Source organism: Solanum stenotomum, chromosome 5 (genome assembly GCF_019186545.1).
Source record: "Solanum stenotomum isolate F172 chromosome 5, ASM1918654v1, whole genome shotgun sequence".
Classification (NCBI taxonomy): domain Eukaryota; kingdom Viridiplantae; phylum Streptophyta; class Magnoliopsida; order Solanales; family Solanaceae; genus Solanum; species Solanum stenotomum.
In genome coordinates this window covers 61,012,370-61,031,277 of record NC_064286.1, presented here as the reverse complement: position 1 = coordinate 61,031,277, position 18,908 = coordinate 61,012,370, and the positions used below count along the sequence as shown (strand labels likewise).

Below are 18,908 nucleotides of genomic sequence, written 5' to 3'. Positions count from 1 at the left end.
TTTTTTAAATTATACTCCCTCTTCCACAATTGTTTGTCAAGATAAGCTCATGCACATCCCTCAAGGAAAATTTAATACAAAGTGTAATTTGATTAATATAACCTTACTATATCAAGAATACCAAAAGTCCACATAACTTTTCAATTGAACTACACAATCATTAAGGGCAGAATTGGAAAAAAGTGATTAATTATTTCTTGATTGTTTAAATTGACAATTAATCTTGGACAACTATTTTTAGTATACCTGCCAAACAATTGTGGACGAAGGGAGTATATTTTTATATAAAAATAACACGTCAAATTTATTATTTATTTGTCTTAATCGATTTACCTATATTATACAATAATTACATAGAATAAACTTAACATACAACTATGGTTCTAATATTTTTGAAATTATAACAATGTATTATTATTATAAATACAATCTAAATATTTATCGCATCGCGATTTTACGTGGTGGTATAATTGGGAAAGAAAGATAGAAATAAATTTGGGTTGTTTGTTGACTTGAAAGACTTTAAGGCCCACTTTGGAGTTGTTTGTTAGCAGAGTAATGACGTGTCCTTTTTGCCAATTTCAATCACCATCTAATTATTAAAATTAAATTATTATTTTATTGCAAATTTGAAGCATGATGTCATGCTTATTACAGCATGATGCTATAATTTATGTTTTTTTAAAAAAAAATATCATTTGTGTGGTGGATAATTCTTTATAAATAGTCCTTCCTTCTTATGGATTAGAAGAGGAAAATGAACCACAAATCATACGTTCATTCTTGATCTCGAGTTCCAAGTTTTGAAAATGATTTTTTTTTAATAGAGAGCGTTTTCTAAAGAAAATTATTTAATAATAGATATTCTTATTTTATACTTTGTTAGGTATCTTTTTATATACGTACTCAAATATTATGACATATTCATAAGAGTTCAATTCTTTTATCTTAGTAATTATTCTCTTCTTCATTTTTTCACCTACTCCCAAGTTTTTTTTTTGCGAATAAATTCACATAAATGAAAATGGAGTGATACTTTTTTCTTGTGCTTTTCTTTTATATTTCCCCATTTTCTTGGTTGGGCTTGGGTATAAATCAAGATGGAAGGGTATTAGATGTTGATAAGAGTTATATTGGATATTTAGCAAAATGTTGACTTAAGTTAAAGTAACTTTGATAAATATTTTAGCATCTCAATCAAATCAGTACAAGGCCTTGATATATGACTTTGCTCTTTTACAATGACTCGGTCCTATGTCCAAACATCACATGCCAGCACATGTAGTCACCATCATAGATACTCAAGATATTGTTTTTGGAAAGATGGATAGATAAGACAACTAGTTACAAGGCGTTGAAACATGACTTTGCTCATTCAGAAGGACTCAATTCTATTCTATGTCCAAACATCACATGCCTGCAGATGTGGTCACCATCATAGGTACTTACCATATTGTGTTCTGAGAAGTGGATAGGTTGGGCAACTAGTTGCCACTCAACACCTTTCTCACTGAATGAGCGCATCCAATTCTAAAGTCCTTATTCTTAAACCACTTCATGTTTAATTGTTGAAAGATAGAGATCAGATTTTCTAAGTGAAATTGGATTTCTTTTCTAAAGGATCGCTTCGTAGTTGGTTTGGAAGCAAGTTATGCAATATTAACTCTTATACAAGTAATATCACGTTTGCTAGTTGATTATGAGATAAGTTATTTACAGTCGTAAAAAGAATCATGTGAATTTTCGACTAATGCTTCAACTAAATGTGAAGTTTAATTGAGGAAAAATTATGTATACTTGATTAGGAACAATTGGTTGGGAATACTAATTATAATCTTCTGTAGAAAGAAAGATGAAAAGTTGTGTCAAGGACAGTGTTATATACCTAATCTTGGCCCAAATGAACTTAGCACACTTGCACATAACTGGAAATTAATCGATTTGTTGATTTAACATATTTTGACCCATTCGAGTCTTACAAGTTCACTTCTTTTTCATTTTCCCACGCGGTGTCCGATAAACACTCTCTGCCCGGACTATTTCGAAAAACAGAAAGGCTAAGCAGACCTCAGCCAAGACAAGATTTAGTTAAGACAGAAAGGGACAATCATAAGTTTAAACTTTCTCTCTTACATAACAATCCAATCTGGTATACAACGACAGATAAGACGGTACGATAAACAGGACACACAGATAAAAAGGAGCAGCAACTCAAAACCTTTAAAACTCTTGAGACATCAATACTTTCAAAGAAAGCACTGCTCAGAAGATTGGGAAAGCATTCTAGTTTGTAATCTCCATGATAGCAGAGACTATATCGCCATCTGCAGCCTTGAGAGCCTTGACAGCTTTGGCTCTGGAAACTCCTGCTTGAGTCATCACCAGCTCTATATCCTTCGGTTCTACGCCAGTCTCATCAACGTCCTCATCATCCTGAGCCACAGTCGATGGCTCTGGCTTTGATATAACGTTGCTTAGATTAGGAGCCTTGAACTGCTCTGCAGCTTGAGACTGCAATTGTGAGCTCAAGTCCTCAATCTTTGCTTCACCAAATATGACATATGTGTCTGAATTTGGGCTCTTGAAAACATCTGGTTTTGAGATGACAAATAGTATCTGAATGAAATAAAAACAAAAGAATCAGAAGAAAGTTATTCACTATGACCTAAGCAACTTAAATAGATTTTAAAAGAAAAAGGGAAGCGAGCAAATAATAACGTCAACTTACATTTTTGCTCTTCTTGACAGTTACACGGCTGACACCTGGGATTGGCTTCATTCCTAGCTTTAGCATAGCTTTTCGGCTCTTCTTCTCACTCCTGCTCTGCTTCAACCTGCCACTACCATCTCCAAGTTCTGCCCACAACAATAAGCATTTAAGTATTACCAAAATAATCAGGGAAGAAGCAACTCTCGTGGCCTTTCTGTTGCATCTGAACAGAAATAAATATGCAGCACTCCAATGTATAGACAAATGCAACATACAAGATTAAATCTTGGTTCTTGATAATCCTTTTTATAAACTACAGGAATGCTTTCAGGCGACCATGATGACTTTATGTAGTTTCTGTTTAAAGATACATTCTCTTTTATATGGGTTTAGCTTGACCATATTTTTGTGGAGGACATTTGGTATAGTGAGGCACCCCTAGCCAATCTTCTGATACATATTCACCCTTTTAGATTGGTTATTTCAATCCTCTGACATTAGAATTTATGATCCGACACCAGTGTTTATTCAATAAGATTTATAACTTGTGCATTATCAAATATGTAAATAACATACGAGTATTTCAATTAACACCTAAAACAGATTTTATTGATACTTGTACAAAGTATGTATTTTTGACATGTCGCATGACTATATCTGTGGAAAAATAACACTTCAGTATGAAAATGTATGAATTTTAAATCACTTGTATCCAAAATATGGGGGGTTAGAAGGCTATCAGATAAGTTCACAATATCTCAGAAAGATATTCACAGTAAAACAAACATTTTGATTATCAACTGAATTGGAAGGCAATAATATCAGGTTGTATCTCAAATATGATCTATTTTTAGGGGATAAACAAATTATCTCATGTCTGCTGATTGGAACAGAAAGGTTCAATGGATTTGTTGTCCCAGACAGATGCCATGTCCATCTGACATAATCTAAATCAACGCCTGACGGGAATTAACCAGGAAGTGTTAAACTAAAAAATCATGAATAATTAACATAATTTCAATTTGATAACTAGATGTACCTAACTTAATTTACAAGCAATTAGAACAAAAACAAGCTTTAGCAAATCATAGGCTCAGTTTCTCTACTTCTGCATTGGCTCTGTTGCTCTAAGAATTGCCCAACACATTAGTTTGATCAACTCAAAAACTGCCTTCCAAAGACTTTCTGATGTCAAAAGTGTTCCCCGCAATGGTGTTTTTGGACCAGCTAGAGAGAGATTTAGAAGTCTGCTTGATTTTGTGAGTGTGTCTCACAAAATCAAGGAGGGGATACTTAAAATACTTATAAGAAACAGCACTAAAGTAACTTATGCAGGATTTTATCAAGAGGTGTGGGTCTATTATCATAACTCCACACGGGTTAGGGTCTAAAATTATGTTGGTTTTAAGTCTTTACTTCCTGTCTCATATTGATATTAACTTCAAATTATTTTCAAGTTGTAGTCCTGTCAGAAAAATGCTCTCAAATAAATAAGAAAAACTTTCGTGAAAGGGTATCAGATGAAATTCCTTTCTAAAGGGCGTCTCGGCTGTGGCTGACACTGATAAGTTGAATGATACCATTCTAATATGAACTGTCAAAATAATAACAAACCAAATCAGGACTCAGAATTGTCAATAATTGTTGTACACTTACCTTCAGCGTCATCATCATCTTTCTCATCGTCATCGTCGTCATCATCGTCTTCTTCGTCCTCGATGATTGGTACCTCTGACTACAAGAGAAGGGAGTAAAAACTCTATAAGCTTACACAAGGATCAAAAAACTCACTCTCTTGAAAGAAGCTGCTTTTAAGACAAACATTGAGAACATACTTAAAGTTGATAACTTCAATAACCACACATGGACCAAAGAAGCTTAATTTTGTCCATTTTCCTTCTTTCTTTACACTTCTGTTAATAAATTTTATAATCCTACTTATTGTGCTAGTAATCTCAAAAGATTCAAACTTCGATTTTTATGATAACAAAGATACAAATTTCACTGAAGAAGGTGTTGGACAAGCAAATTAGTAGTCGTTTTCCAAATCTTTATTACTTACCCCATTTCTGAAAAATTAAACAGCCTCCCAATGCAACTGTAAGTTGCAATACCCAGAAAGGTAACTTAATATACTAATACATAACAAAACAACTAAGCTTTAGCCCCCCAAGAAAATTGGGGTCGGCCTGTGTGAGCTTGATCACATTTCCCGTCCAACCCAGATAAAGGAGGATGATAGCAGTATGCTGACAGCTACGTTTAAAAATAATGGAGAGGCCATCCAAAATGTTGGCAGAAAATCAGGAATCACTAGTCTTTTACATATCTTTATTTCTTTTCAATTTGCAAGCAGACAAGTACCTAGCCAATTGCACCCAGAACAATCAGAAACCTATGAACCACATCAAACTTCTACTAGAAAAATATCAACAAACCCAGTATATCCACAAGCGATGACTGGGGCTTGGAAGGTAGAGTAGCTATTTCCGATAGTCACTGACAAAACATTACTAAAGAGAACACAGTAACTACAACAAACTAACACAGTAATGAGGATACAACAAAACACTAAAAAGTAATAGCAATCGAATAACTATAAACTACAAAAGTAATACTAATATTAACCATTTAAATATATTGCAGATCTTTGCTCAAACGTTCAATTTTATCTTGCCAATTCGTCTGTCACTTAACCTAGACAGTGGCAACACAAACCATTCAGTATAACAACAGCAACACACACAGTGTAATCCCACGAGTGAGGTCCGGAGACAAACAGGTTGCTTCCGATAGACACTCGGCTTAAACCATTCAGCATAACAAAAACTAATAATCGAACAATTACAGATCATTTAACAACAAAAAACTACTGTACCTAACAATTAAATCAACAGAAAAAGATATAAAAAACAGAACTTTGTATCTACACTTCTAGTATATATATGAGGAGAGGGACAAGGAACATTACTTCAAGCTTCTGTTGTTCGAGATGAGCGGCTAGGAGCTCTTCTTGAGATTGAGCAGTCATGGCTGAGAGAAATTTGTGAGAGACGGAGAAATTTGGTTTTGGGGGAAAAGAGAGATGTAAAACCCTAAACGGCGAGAAGCAAGCCTTTTTACATTGAGATCTGAACACCTAGCCCAACCCTTTGCCACTCCCCGACCCGACCCGACCCGACCCGAGTATATTTATGATTTTTCAAGCTTTTGGTCGAAATTGTCCCTTATCTTAATGGGGTCGTTTGGTGGAGTGCATGGAGAAGAGAAAATTTCAGAAATAACAAACATAATAGACATAATAACGTTTTATAGCTATATTTTTGATAACTGTGATTCATAGCTATAGTTTTGTTTGCTATGGATGATGTCATTTGTATATTTCACGTGATTTGTATATTTCGCTTGTGAATATACAAATAGAGTAAGTATGTACAAAATTTGTATTTATACATTTAGATATTTCGTTTGTTAATATACAAATAGGGCAATTTATTGTGATTTTTTCATAAATCGTATACAAATAACTAGGGTAAGCATATACAAATTCTGGATTTATATAATCATAAATTGAATTATGAAAATATAATCAGGTGAATTATACAAATTAAACGAATAGCAAGATTTGGAGAAACTATGGTTGTGATCACAAATTTTCAAAACAATAGCTATAACATTTAATATCATTTAAATGTTTGCTATTTTACACAATCTTTCCTTAAGAAAAACAATACATACATTAGTTTTGTGTATCATTAGGAGTTCTGTTGGTATCTCTAACTTGTACCACCAGCACAAGACCACCATATGTTTTTCATAGATACACTCACTGTTAACTATAACCTAATTTCTGTCATTTTTTAAAAATAGATATACATATATACATATGATTTTTTCAGAAGTTAGCGGGTGCACGTGCACCCCCTCTCTAAAGTGTAGGTCCGCCTCTGGGTACAATGTATATAAAAGTATGTTGAGTTTGGTGAATTTGTTATGTTCAAATTATTTCTTATGTAATGTTTAATTTGGTGTATTAAAAATAATATGTATGGCATAATTTATAAAAAAAAATTGTGTTCATAAAATACCTTCATTAAATATGTTGATGTTAGGAGGTGGATCCCACACCTAGAATCGAATTCAACCTCTGTCTGCTGCTCAGTCACGAGCTCATCGTATGTGGTTTGCCTAATGCGTTTTATATCTCGTGTGTGATTTGCAAGCTATTGCATAGTGATCAGGTTACCAGAAATGCTCATCCAAAGGGCAGATGTCGTGTTTTTCTTGGGTGTTCAAAAAAAATGTAGTGAAAGTTTGGATGAATGATTGTGTCTTTAATCATGCTAATGCATGCATAAAAACTCTCTAGGTATTGTTTGGTAAGATATAATAAGAATAATGTTAAATATGGTGTATTAATAATGCTTGTATTAGTTGTGATAAAATTATTTTTGCCGTATTTAATTTTATATATTAAAAATAACATGCATTACATAAATTTTTTTAAAAAATGTTAGTAAAAATAACCTCTATAAATATGATGAAAATGGTGTGAAAAAAGTTTTGAGGTTTAAATATATCTTTAATCATGTTAATGTATGTATTATAATCTCTCATATTATTGCCCTCCAAGGCCTAGCTCAAGTGGCAAAATGTGGAGGATTTGTGGCTTAGGTCGCAGGTTCAAGCCTCACATCATGCAAAATGAAGCCCGGTATTTAAGTGGAGAAAGGTAAAGGGGTGGGCCCATTATCCACCGAGTTTAGAAGACTGTGATTGATCCAAAGGGCAGACGAATTTCTCGGTTATAAAAAAAATAAAAAATCTCATATTAATTATAACATGAATTTTCATGTATTCATTATACATATCATAATACTAAATATAGAATGTATACTTAATACACTAATTAATTATACATAAATTAAAAAAATATACTAAACAAAATACTAATAATATAAGAAAAATATACATTATTTTTTCATGCACTTTACAAACGACTCTATATAGTTATAGTTGCATACAGAGGTAAAATTACATATATATCACGTTTTTCCTTATTATAGTTTTTTTTATATGGTAAGCATTCATCTAAAATGAAATTACAATTGAATTGATTAAGCAGGAAATCTCTCAAATAAATAGCGGATGTTGGGTTTCTTGTCATCAACAAAGAGAAAAAGAATTCATCTACATTTTAAATTGACAGAGGTATTGAAAGTACACCTGAATTTTAACGTAAATTATTAGTTTCGTTCGTGAATTATTAACCATCTTAAAAACACCTCTATATAGCTAACCAAACTGAGATATACTTTCGCTCTACCACATAAATAACAAGTAATCTCAAACTTTTATAGGAACATTAGACTATTAATAAAAATTCGAGAGAAATGTTGAAAACACTCATAAATTTGATAAGAATTAAGTGTATTTCACTCACGTTATAAATTTAAGAGTATATTTAAATTTAGTTAATTAAATAAAAAGGTATTTTTAAGACCGTTAATAATTTGGGATGAAATTAAAAATTAATCAATTCATTCATTCCTAATTGTCTTCTTAAAAAAAAAGAGAGGACACAAATAAGTACTCACTCTCAACGCCTGCCCCATTTTGTATCGCCATTTTTCTCACTGCGCCACTGCTTAGAACCGCCATACTCTCTCCTCACGCTTTACATAATTTCAGCAATTTTTTCTGTAATCAGTGAGGAGAAATTGGAAATTTCTAGGGTTTCGGTTTCGGTTTCGATTTTTCAGGTAGTTCGGTGTGCAGTGTGTGTGAAATATCTAGGGTTTTCATTGTGCCCTAAGTCATCGTCGGCGTCGCATATCTGAGAAAAAATGGCTGGAAAAAACGTGATCTCCGATGACGAAGGTTGATTTTTCATTTTTTTTTTTGATTTTTTTGGAGAAATCTGCTGGTTATATTTAGCTGGAAATTTTAGTAAGTAGTTAAATGCATGTGTTTATAGAAATAAAATGTTTTGTGTGCAGATGAAGTCGGAATGGAGGAAGAGGAGAGGGATGAAGAGCCAGTTGATGGTGATGGAGTGGATGAGCGGGAGGATGAGGATGAAGACGAGGAAGAAGAAGGTATTTGTATGATTGAAGTTTTCACACACACACATATGGTTATATGTATTTTGCGGATTGTTTATCGGAAGCAACCTCTCTATCTTTACGAGGTGTAGGGTTGGGGTAAGATGCATACACCTATCCTTTCTAGACCGAACTTGTGGAATTACACCTGGTGTGTTGTTGTTGTATGGTTATATGTATTTGCCGAGGGTCTATTGGAAACAACCTCTCTATCTCAATGAGCTAGGGGTAAGGTGTACGTACACTCTACCCTCTCCAGAGGCCACTTGTGGAATTACATTGGGTAATGGGTATGTTAGTTGTTATATGATTCTATGTATTTGTTGTTTTTGAGGTATTCTGGTGCTTGTATTTGGGCAGAAGGTCAGGATGAATATGAGAAAGATGGATTTATAGTGGATGATGTAGAGGAAGAAGAGGATGAGGATGAAGATGATAGAGCTGACAGCGATGATGAGAGGCAAAAGAAGAAGAAAAGGAAGAAAAGGTGAGTTCGTCTTTTCAGACATTTCATTATTTTTCTCGTGTATGGTTGCCTTCTATATTTCTGTTTCAGGGAGTCAGAGAGGAATTACGTGCTTGATGAAGATGATTATGAACTTCTACAAGAAAGCAATATTGCGGTGCCTCGTCCAAAACTTGTGAGTTGTGATTTTTGCTTACTGAATATAAACACGCAAGCAAACACATATATATGCATTTCATATGTAGGGTATTGATATTGTCAGTCAATGTTTTACACTTTCTGATTTTCACCCTGGTTGATTAGGAGAGCAAAAAGTTCAAGCGGCTAAAAAAAGCTCAGAGGGATATGGAGGATGAGGGTTCTGGTTTTTATGAGGAGGAGGAGTTTGACGGAACTGGGAGACGAGGGCGTACAGCTGAGCAGAAGCTCGAGCGTAGCTTATTTGGTGATGATGAAGGTAAACATCATTTTAGTTGTCTTCTTTATTGGGTATTTCTCGTGTTGTTAACTGACCTCCCTGAGATATTTCCAGGGCAACCACTCGAGGATATTGCTGAGGAGGAAGAAAGGCTGGAGGAAGAAGAGGATGCTGACATTGGTGAGGAAGATGAAATGGCAGACTTTATTGTTGATGAAGAAGAAGTTGATGAACATGGTGCTCCTATTAGGTATAGCATTTGAGATATATGTGGCTGTAGGATTCAATCTTGATGTTTTATATTGCTTTCTGATTTATGTGACATTGTCTTTCTGGCTCCACAGAAGGAAGAAGGTAAACAAAAAGAAGTCCAGGCAGGCAGCAGGAGTTTCGTCCTCTGCTCTCCAGGAAGCCCATGACATATTTGGTGATGTTGACGAACTTTTAATGCGTCGAAAACAAGATCGGGCCAAATCGAGCATGCATGATGAATCCGGTGAATGGAGTGAAAGGAGACTTGAAGACGAATTTGATCCTACTATTCTAGCTGAGAAATATATGACTGAGAAGGATGAGCACATTCGGAAAATAGATGTCCCTGAAAGAATGCAGGTGCAACACCGAGATTTTTCTGTCATTGGATCATACATCTTACTTTTCTTTGTCAGAGGATTTGACATCTTAGTTTTCTTGTCTGGGTAGTTTTTGTTGTTTTTCTTGTTTACTATGCTACTTTCTTAACAGTGGAATCTCTTGTTAATTCTTTGTAGATATCCGAGGAGAGCACTGGTCCTGTGCCACCTGAAACCATCAGTGTGGAAGAGAGCAACTGGATCTACAATCAGCTTGCTGCTGGTGTTGTGCCTCTTTTTAAGAAGAAAGATAGTGGGAAAGATAGTGGTACAACTGATGAAGAGAAAGAGCTACCAATAGATAAAGATGACATTATGAGATTTCTGGATTTGATGCACGCGCAGAAGCTTGATGTGAGTGCTTAACATTAACCAGGACTTGATCTTTTCAATGCATGACATTTGAAACTCTGCAAATTTTTGCTTTGTTATTAGGTCCCGTTCATTGCCATGTACCGTAAGGAGGAATGCATGAGCTTATTTAAGGACCCAGAAGAGGATGGAACTAGTGATGATGGCCCTAAAAATTCTGACAAAAAACCTGCAGTAAGATGGCATAAGGTGATACTTGTTCTCAAACTATTATGGATTGTCCCATGCTTAGAACCTTGGGAATATGAAATGTTTATTGAAAGAGATTATGCTGCAGGTGCTTTGGGCAATCCAAGATTTAGACAGAAAGTGGCTCCTCCTTCAGAAGCGGAAGTCTGCACTTGAGTTGTACTATAAGAAGCGTTTTCAAGAAGAGTCCCGTAGGGTGTATGATGAAACGCGTCTAAAGCTGAATCAGCAGCTCTTTGAATCAATTACTAATTCACTCCAGGCGTCTGAGTCTGAAAGAGAGGTTGACGATGTTGACTCAAAATTTAACTTGCACTTCCCACCTGGAGAGGTCGGTGTGGATGAAGGACAATATAAGAGGCCAAAGAGGAAATCACAATACAGTATTTGCAGCAAATCCGGCTTATGGGAAGTGGCGAGCAAGTTGGGATACAGCGCTGAGCAATTTGGTAGACATATGTCTCTAGAAAAGATGGTAAGTGTTCTCTTATATGTTCTGAATCTGCCAAATGCTGAAGAAAGTAAAATTGCATTTATTGTAACTATTTTCTTAATCAAGGAATCCCAAGAGGGTCACCATATTACTGATTACACCTATGCATTTGAAACTCAGTTTTAGAACATCATGACTTTTGGACTCTCAATTTGCTTGTTGACATACAATTAGAAATGAGATGTGTACAATGAAGTAGACAGTACAAAATGATGTCCCTGGCTTATTTAAATTTATATGCGTCATCTCCTACAGAGATATAGATCCCATTTGTGAGAGGATGGACTTGCTAACATCTCAATGATCAACCTAGTTAAGACCTTAAATCGCAATCGCACAATGCTAAAAATTATATTTTCAGCACTCAAATATTTTCCAAATAGCCAATGTTGTTCCCTTTGCTTTCTCGTTATTGTTGCTGTAGTTGGGTTTATTTCGTTGAAGTTCATCTCTTATAGTCTAATTTGCTGAGGGAGTTTTGGGTAATATTTTACTAGTTGGAACCAGGAAATCACAGTGAAGGTGTGAACTTTCTTGCAGGGGGATGAGCTGGAGGATGCTAGGGAACCACCAGAAGAGATGGCATCGAACTTCACCTGTGCAATGTTTGAAACACCTCAAGCTGTGCTTAAAGGCGCTAGACACATGGTATGCGGACATTTATGTTAAACTTATTTGCAACAATTTCGTTGCCATGTCGGACTGTAATAGCTGACTCTTAGTGATCATATTTAGGCAGCAGTCGAGATAAGCTGTGAACCAAGTGTCCGTAAACATGTGCGTACTACCTATATGACCCACGCTGTAGTATCAACGAGTCCAACTCCTGAGGGGAATACAGTGATTGATTCCTTCCATCGATATGCTGGAGTCAAGTGGTTACGGGATAAACCTCTCTCCGAATTTGTGGATGCGCAGTGGCTTCTCATCCAGAAGGCTGAAGAGGAGAAACTCCTCCAAGTTACTATCAAGCTGCCTGAAGTTCATCTTAACCAGCTGACAACTGACTCGAAAGAGCATTATCTCAGTGACGGTGTGAGTAAATCTGCTCAGTTATGGAACGAACAGAGAAAGTTAATACTTGAGGATGCAATCTTCAATTTTCTTCTGCCTTCAATGGAAAAGGAAGCAAGATCCTTGCTAACAAGTAAAGCAAAAAACTGTCTTCTTATGGAATATGGTAATGTTTTGTGGAATAAAGTGTCAGTTGGACCATATCAACGCAGAGAGAATGATCTTGGCTCTGATGAAGAGCCTGCACCCAGGGTTATGGCTTGCTGTTGGGGCCATGGTAAGCCAGCAACCACTTTTGTGATGTTGGATTCGTCGGGAGAGGTTTTGGATATTCTGTATGCTGGATCTCTTAGCCTTCGTGGCCAGAATGTTAATGATGAGCAGCGGAAGAAGAATGACCAGCAGAGACTGTTAAAATTCATGATGGACCACCAACCACATGTTGTAGTGCTGGGAGCTGTAAATCTGTCTTGTACACGGCTTAAGGAGGATATTTATGAGGTATGCAGCCATGAATTTTATTTGATTGGTAGCTAATATGATTAGGGTAAACTCAGAGTATTCTGGTAGGATATGTAGTTCCCGTTTCAGGCATTTTATAAAAAATCTTTTCAGCAGCCTAACTTTTTTACTGTGGTGGCTAAAGTATCTCTTGACTGTTCATGTGATTCAGATTATTTTCAAGATGGTGGAGGATAATCCAAGAGATGTTGGTCATGAGATGGATAATCTGAACATAATATACGGAGACGAATCCCTTCCGCATCTCTATGAGAATTCCCGCATTTCTGCCGACCAGCTTCCTACGCAGTCAGGTAATCACTCTCCTGTGAGCTTAAATGCAACTGTTAGGAGTTAGCTGTACTTATCCTCTCCCTGATTTTAGGTATTGTGAGGCGCGCTGTGGCATTGGGACGTTATCTTCAAAATCCTTTAGCAATGGTAGCAACATTATGTGGACCAGGGAGGGAAATTTTATCTTGGAAGCTGAATACTTTAGAGAGCTTTCTCACACCAGACGAGAAGTATGAGGTGGTTGAACAGGTTATGGTGGATGTAACTAACCAGGTGGGTGTTGATCTTAATTTGGCTATAAGTCATGAATGGCTATTTGCCCCGCTGCAATTTATTTCGGGGCTGGGTCCCAGAAAGGCGGCATCTCTCCAAAGATCCTTGGTAAGACAGCAGACAATCTTCACGAGGAAGGATCTCTTAACTGAACATCATCTTGGTAAAAAGGTATTTGTTAATGCAGTTGGCTTCTTGCGAGTACGGCGCAGTGGATACACTGCAAATAGCAATACATATATTGATTTGTTAGATGATACAAGGATCCATCCAGAATCCTATAGTCTTGCACAGGAGTTGGCAAAAGATATTTATCTTAAAGACATGGGTGAAGAAAATAATGATGATGATGAAGTGCTTGAAATGGCAATAGAGCATGTTAAAGAGAAGCCACATTTGTTGAGGTTGGTTAATGCTTATGAATATGCTGAAGATAAGAATCGTTTTAATAAAAGGGAAACCCTTAATGGTATAAAGTTGGAGCTAATGCAAGGGTTTCAAGATTGGCGTAGACAGTATGTGGAGCCAAGCCAGGATGAAGAGTTCTATATGATTTCTGGTGAGTCTGAGGAGACACTTTCTGAGGGAAGAATCGTGCAGGCAACAGTTCGTCGGGTTCAACCTCAGAAAGCTATCTGTTCTCTCGAGTGTGGATTGACTGGTATTCTTTCCAAGGAAGATTCTTCAGATGATTGGAGAGATGTCAATGATTTGACTGAAAAAATGCGTGAAGGTGATATCTTAACTTGCAGAATCAAGTCGATCCAAAAAAATAGGTACCAGGTTTTCCTGAGTTGTAAAGAGAATGATATGAGAAATAATAGGTATCAGAATAATCAGAACTTGGATCCATACTACCATGAAGATCGCACTAGCTTACAGACTGAGAAGGAAAAAGCTCGTAAAGAAAAGGAGATTGCAAAGAAGCATTTCAAGCCAAGGATGATAGTTCATCCTCGATTCAAAAATATAACAGCCGATGAAGCTATGGAGGTATGTTGTATCTTCAGAGATATTGTGTGTAAATTTGGTGCGTAGTTCTTATGTTGTGACATTGTAATAACAAGAATCAAGCGTCTTTAACAATTCTAGCATTTGATGCCTAAGCTTATTTTGATACTCTCTTCATACGTTGTGCAGTTCCTCTCTGACAAGGAACCGGGTGAAAGCATTGTACGTCCCAGCTCACGTGGACCATCATATTTGACTTTAACTCTCAAAGTGTATGATGGAGTTTATGCTCACAAGGATATTGTGGAAGGTGGAAAGGAACATAAGGATATAACAAGCTTGCTGCGCATTGGGAAAACACTGAAAATAGGAGAGGATACTTTTGAAGATTTAGATGAGGTACTTCACTTGTCTGTCCAGTCATTTTATATTAACGGGAGTTGTTCCTGATCTAGTTTTTACTTTTTAGCATCACTTTCCTTTGGTTTTGTGGGAGGGAGAATTGCAGAGAATAGGGAACATATGTTCCCCGTTGTCAATATGAGATCAACAATCTTCATAGGTCGTCCAACCGGTGAAAAAGTTGAATAGGCATCCCAAGTGTGTGGCCTAGTGGTCAATGAAGTGGGCCAAAGACGAGAAAAGACTAGGTGATTCTATCCTTCGGGGTGGCCTAGTGGTTTGGGCTTGGGACTTCCATGTTGGAGGTCTCAAGTTCGAAACCCCTTGCCAGCGAAAGCAAGGGGTTTGCCTTCTGGGTCGAGCTCAAGCCTGGTGCGGGTTACCTCTCCTATGTGGTTTGCGAGTTATTGCATAGGAGCGGGGGTTTTACCCTGTGCGCACCCAAAGGGTAGTGGCTGCGGGTTTCCCTTGCCAAAAAAAAAAAACACTAGGTGATTCTTCCCATATGTTGTAGCCTTGGTAGACAGAGTTACCTACATGGTATCTGTTGCTTGTTGCTGGTGGGAGGTGACAAGTATCCTGTGGAATTAGTTGAGGTGTGGGAAAGCTACCCTGGACACCACAGCTATAAAAAGGAGTTGAATAAAGCTAAAATAAATAAACATAGTAGTATGACGACTTGTTTTGATGGTTGTTACATATCCTTTCATAATGCATCATATTGTATTGTATTTGATAGTATTGCACTTTACTGCATTATTTTGATAAATACATTTTGATAGATTTTATTGTTTTTCATTGTTTAAAATGTCACGCACTAACAACCTGAAGAATGCCTACAATATTACAAGAATTAGTAGGATAGCAGGAGTTATTATAAATAAGGTAGGGTAAGGGTAAAAATAAGATTGTTAAATGATGAGAAAAAAAAAAGGTAACCACTTGGCCACACCAAATCAGTTATAAATAAAGTGACACTTTTTATGGTTACGTGACAAGTGACAACAGATTTGAGAATTAAGATACAATAAAATTTAAGTAACAATCAAAACAAAAATTGTATGTAAATAACATAACGATATATAATACAATATGAGACAATTATCCAAACAAGCTGTGAGATGATGGTTGGTGCTCTCTGAAAGTAGAACTAGAACATGGGTGCCAATGCAGTTTAGGAAAAAAAAAAATATTGCTTAAATGGTGGGCAAATAAATTGGGCAGGAGAGGTAAAATTAATGACTAAAGGACCTGGATGTGCTTGACCTTTTTCTTAAATATAGTTAAAGCTGACTGGATAATTTTATTATAATTGCTATTTTTTTTTAATTTTCAAATGAAGTTAATTTTGTTGTCTCTTCTCAGTGAATGCTTTAGTATTAATTGCTCCAAATACTTGCCATAAAAAAATATTAATTGTTCCCAAGCATTTTGCTTGTTGGCATTTAGTTGAGGATGGCTCTCTATGATTGAACCTAGAAACTCCATGGGGGTTTATTTTATATTTTGTGGTCCTTGCAAATTTTCGTGGGGCACTTGTTTGATTACTTTCATTTCCCCTGAAGGTACAATACATTTGTGGGTATGTTCTTTTTAGTTTCTTGGAAACACTAACAACCTCGTTGGTTTAATGTTTTGTTTTTCAGGTAATGGATCGGTATGTTGATCCATTGGTAGCTCATTTGAAGGCAATGCTAAGTTACCGTAAGTTTAAGACGGGAACAAAGGCAGAAGTTGATGAGCTTTTGAAAATTGAGAAATCTGAGTACCCTATGAGGATTGTCTATAGCTTTGGTATTTCTCATGAACACCCTGGGACATTCATTTTGACTTATATACGAAGTTCCAACCCACACCATGAGTATGTTGGTTTGTACCCGAAAGGATTTAAATTCCGCAAGAGGATGTTTGAAGATATTGATCGCCTTGTGGCATATTTTCAAAGGCATATTGATGATCCCCATGACTCTGGACCATCAATACGATCAGTTGCAGCAATGGTGCCTATGCGCAGCCCTGCAAGTGGGGGCTCCTCAGGATTTGGTGGCGGGTGGGGTGGTTCATCCAATGATAGTGGTCGAAGAGGTGGTCAGTCTGGGGACAGAGATAGGTCTTCCGGTTCAGGTTCTAGACCAGGTAAATACTGTTCCTCGGCATTCTTTTTTCCTCTCTCTCCTCTTAGTTGCATGATGAAAAGTTGTTCTTCAATCGTCATCATGTTCTGAAAGCGCTAAACCAACTTTAATGGGTTATCTAACTGGTGACTTTCCTAGATACTCTTTTTTTTCTGCGATAAATTGGGCAGGATTTGCAGCCAGGAGGGGTTACTCTTATTTTATGCACCTCCTCCCAGCATTGACTGATCCGTATCTTCAAGTTGTGGCGGTGTGCCATTCTGCTCTCCTTTTCCCTAAAACGGGTTATTGGGGGAATGGGTTGTGGTGGTCTCTCTTGTGGACGAGCATTATCTCAATTTGCCCTACTTTGTGGGAATGGTATTTGATTTTTCCCTCTAAAAACCTCAGCATAGTATAGTCCCTCAACGGCTCAAGTGAGAGCACGTTGAGATACCTGTTGCGACTTTTATTTGTCCTAAAAGAGATTAAGGAAGCTCTCTTGAGGCTGAGACAACATTAGTGTGTATCCTACTGTGTACATCTAGAATGTGTTTCGTTCCATTGGTTTCATTCTACTACTGTTGCTTACAGTTCTTAATCTCAAGGTTGATAAAAGGGGAGTAAGATACATACTGGTTATTAATGGGTACTTTTGGTTTTGCAGGTAGAAATGACTACAGAAATCGAAGCAATCAGGATGATCAAAGTGGATTGCCACCAAGGCCCTACGGTGGTGGTGGTCGTGGACGTGGTCGTGGTCGGGGACGTGGTAGAGGAAATAATGATAATGACGGACAGGATTCAGATTATGGCTCTCAAAAGTGGAGTTCTAAGGAAGGTGGAGGAGGAGGTTGGGGTGAAGTTCAAAATTCACCTGCCAGGGAGTCTTGGGGCGGTGGTGGTGGAAGTGGTGCTGGAGGTGGTAGTGGAGACGGAGGTGGTTGGAGTGCTAGTCCTAGTGGTGGTGGTGGTTGGGGTGCTAGCCCTAGTGGCGGTGGTGGGGACAGCTGGGGGAAGGACACTGGTGGTGAGGCCGAGGATTCTGGCTGGGGTGGCGGTAAAAAGTCCGGTGGCAGCGGAGGGTGGTGATCAAAGCTATTCTTGTGATCATGTAATGGCTCTCATATTTATGTCGACTTTTTGGATGCACTACCAGTCTTGGCTTGTTTTCTTTAGCATAGATAGTCCTCCAGGTTTCAATTTTGCATCCTTTTAACTGAATTGTTAAGTACTATTAGCATCTTTGTTACCATGAACCTATTCCCTCTCTATAAATGTTTTACCTATTAACATGCACTTCTTTCGCGCATTGCAGAAATTTAGTGCATCGGGTTGTCCTGCTTTACCAAGTGTTTGACTCACACATGTTTCTAATCGGAATCTGTGAGTCGATTTTCAACCACAGTAGGACAAATCTTTGGCTTACTGACTGACCATCATCCTATCACTCACCCACCTAACCTCTACCATTTGTTCTGTGTCTACTAAAATGCCTAAACCATTTCTACTCCTCGAACTTCCTGAGTACCATAACTTAAGTCCGTCTACATTCCTAGTCTTGTTACCTACCCATATTGAGATATTTTCATAAATAATAATATATTTTTGAGTGAAAAAAAATAAAAAGAAAGCGTATAGAAGAAGTGAAGATGAAAATAACATTTGGAAAAATTGAATTTGGTCACGGGTGCGTGCGGTGTAACCCACGACACAATTGAACCTTAGTGCCCGTGATTGGCTCATTGTTATTTATTGCATGCCTCTATAACTTTAGTTTTTTTGTGAACCAAAAAAAGTGGTTGTCACCATCATACTTTTACCTAAACATTATTCACATTTCCTGTTTTTCATACCAAACCAAAATGACATCTTTATGAAATTTAGTTAATAATCTTTATTCATGAAAGAACTTCCAAGTAACATACTTTCAAAATCAAAGTTCAAAGATTTGTCATAGGTAATAAATAACTTG

General features: G+C 36.9%; 2 protein-coding genes across 3 annotated transcripts; one reads left to right on the top strand and one right to left on the bottom strand.

The window, feature by feature from the left end:
- Positions 1 to 2,077: 2,077 nt before the first annotated feature.
- Positions 2,078 to 5,864, bottom strand: LOC125865655 (nascent polypeptide-associated complex subunit alpha-like protein 1). The gene is made up of 4 exons (XM_049545859.1): positions 5,682 to 5,864; positions 4,367 to 4,445; positions 2,729 to 2,856; positions 2,078 to 2,616 (listed from the first exon to the last, which is right to left on the bottom strand). Exons 1-4 carry the CDS (start codon positions 5,739 to 5,741, stop codon positions 2,284 to 2,286), a joined length of 600 nt encoding a protein of 199 aa, XP_049401816.1. The 5' UTR covers positions 5,742 to 5,864; the 3' UTR covers positions 2,078 to 2,283.
- Positions 5,865 to 8,346: 2,482 nt separating this feature from the next.
- On the top strand, positions 8,347 to 18,217 carry LOC125866335 (transcription elongation factor SPT6 homolog). 2 transcript variants are annotated; one of them, XM_049546686.1, is made up of 17 exons: positions 8,347 to 8,590; positions 8,710 to 8,808; positions 9,178 to 9,301; positions 9,371 to 9,455; positions 9,584 to 9,737; positions 9,813 to 9,948; positions 10,043 to 10,310; positions 10,469 to 10,684; positions 10,766 to 10,891; positions 10,980 to 11,366; positions 11,925 to 12,032; positions 12,120 to 12,899; positions 13,072 to 13,213; positions 13,285 to 14,459; positions 14,607 to 14,816; positions 16,466 to 16,955; positions 17,601 to 18,217. In XM_049546686.1, the coding sequence occupies exons 1-17, from the start codon at positions 8,557 to 8,559 to the stop codon at positions 18,023 to 18,025; spliced, it is 4,959 nt and encodes a 1,652-aa protein (XP_049402643.1). In that variant the 5' UTR covers positions 8,347 to 8,556; the 3' UTR covers positions 18,026 to 18,217. The 2 variants fall into 2 exon arrangements, with proteins under 2 accessions (XP_049402643.1, XP_049402642.1); XM_049546685.1 differs by having other exon boundaries at positions 9,175 to 9,301.
- Positions 18,218 to 18,908: the final 691 nt, after the last annotated feature.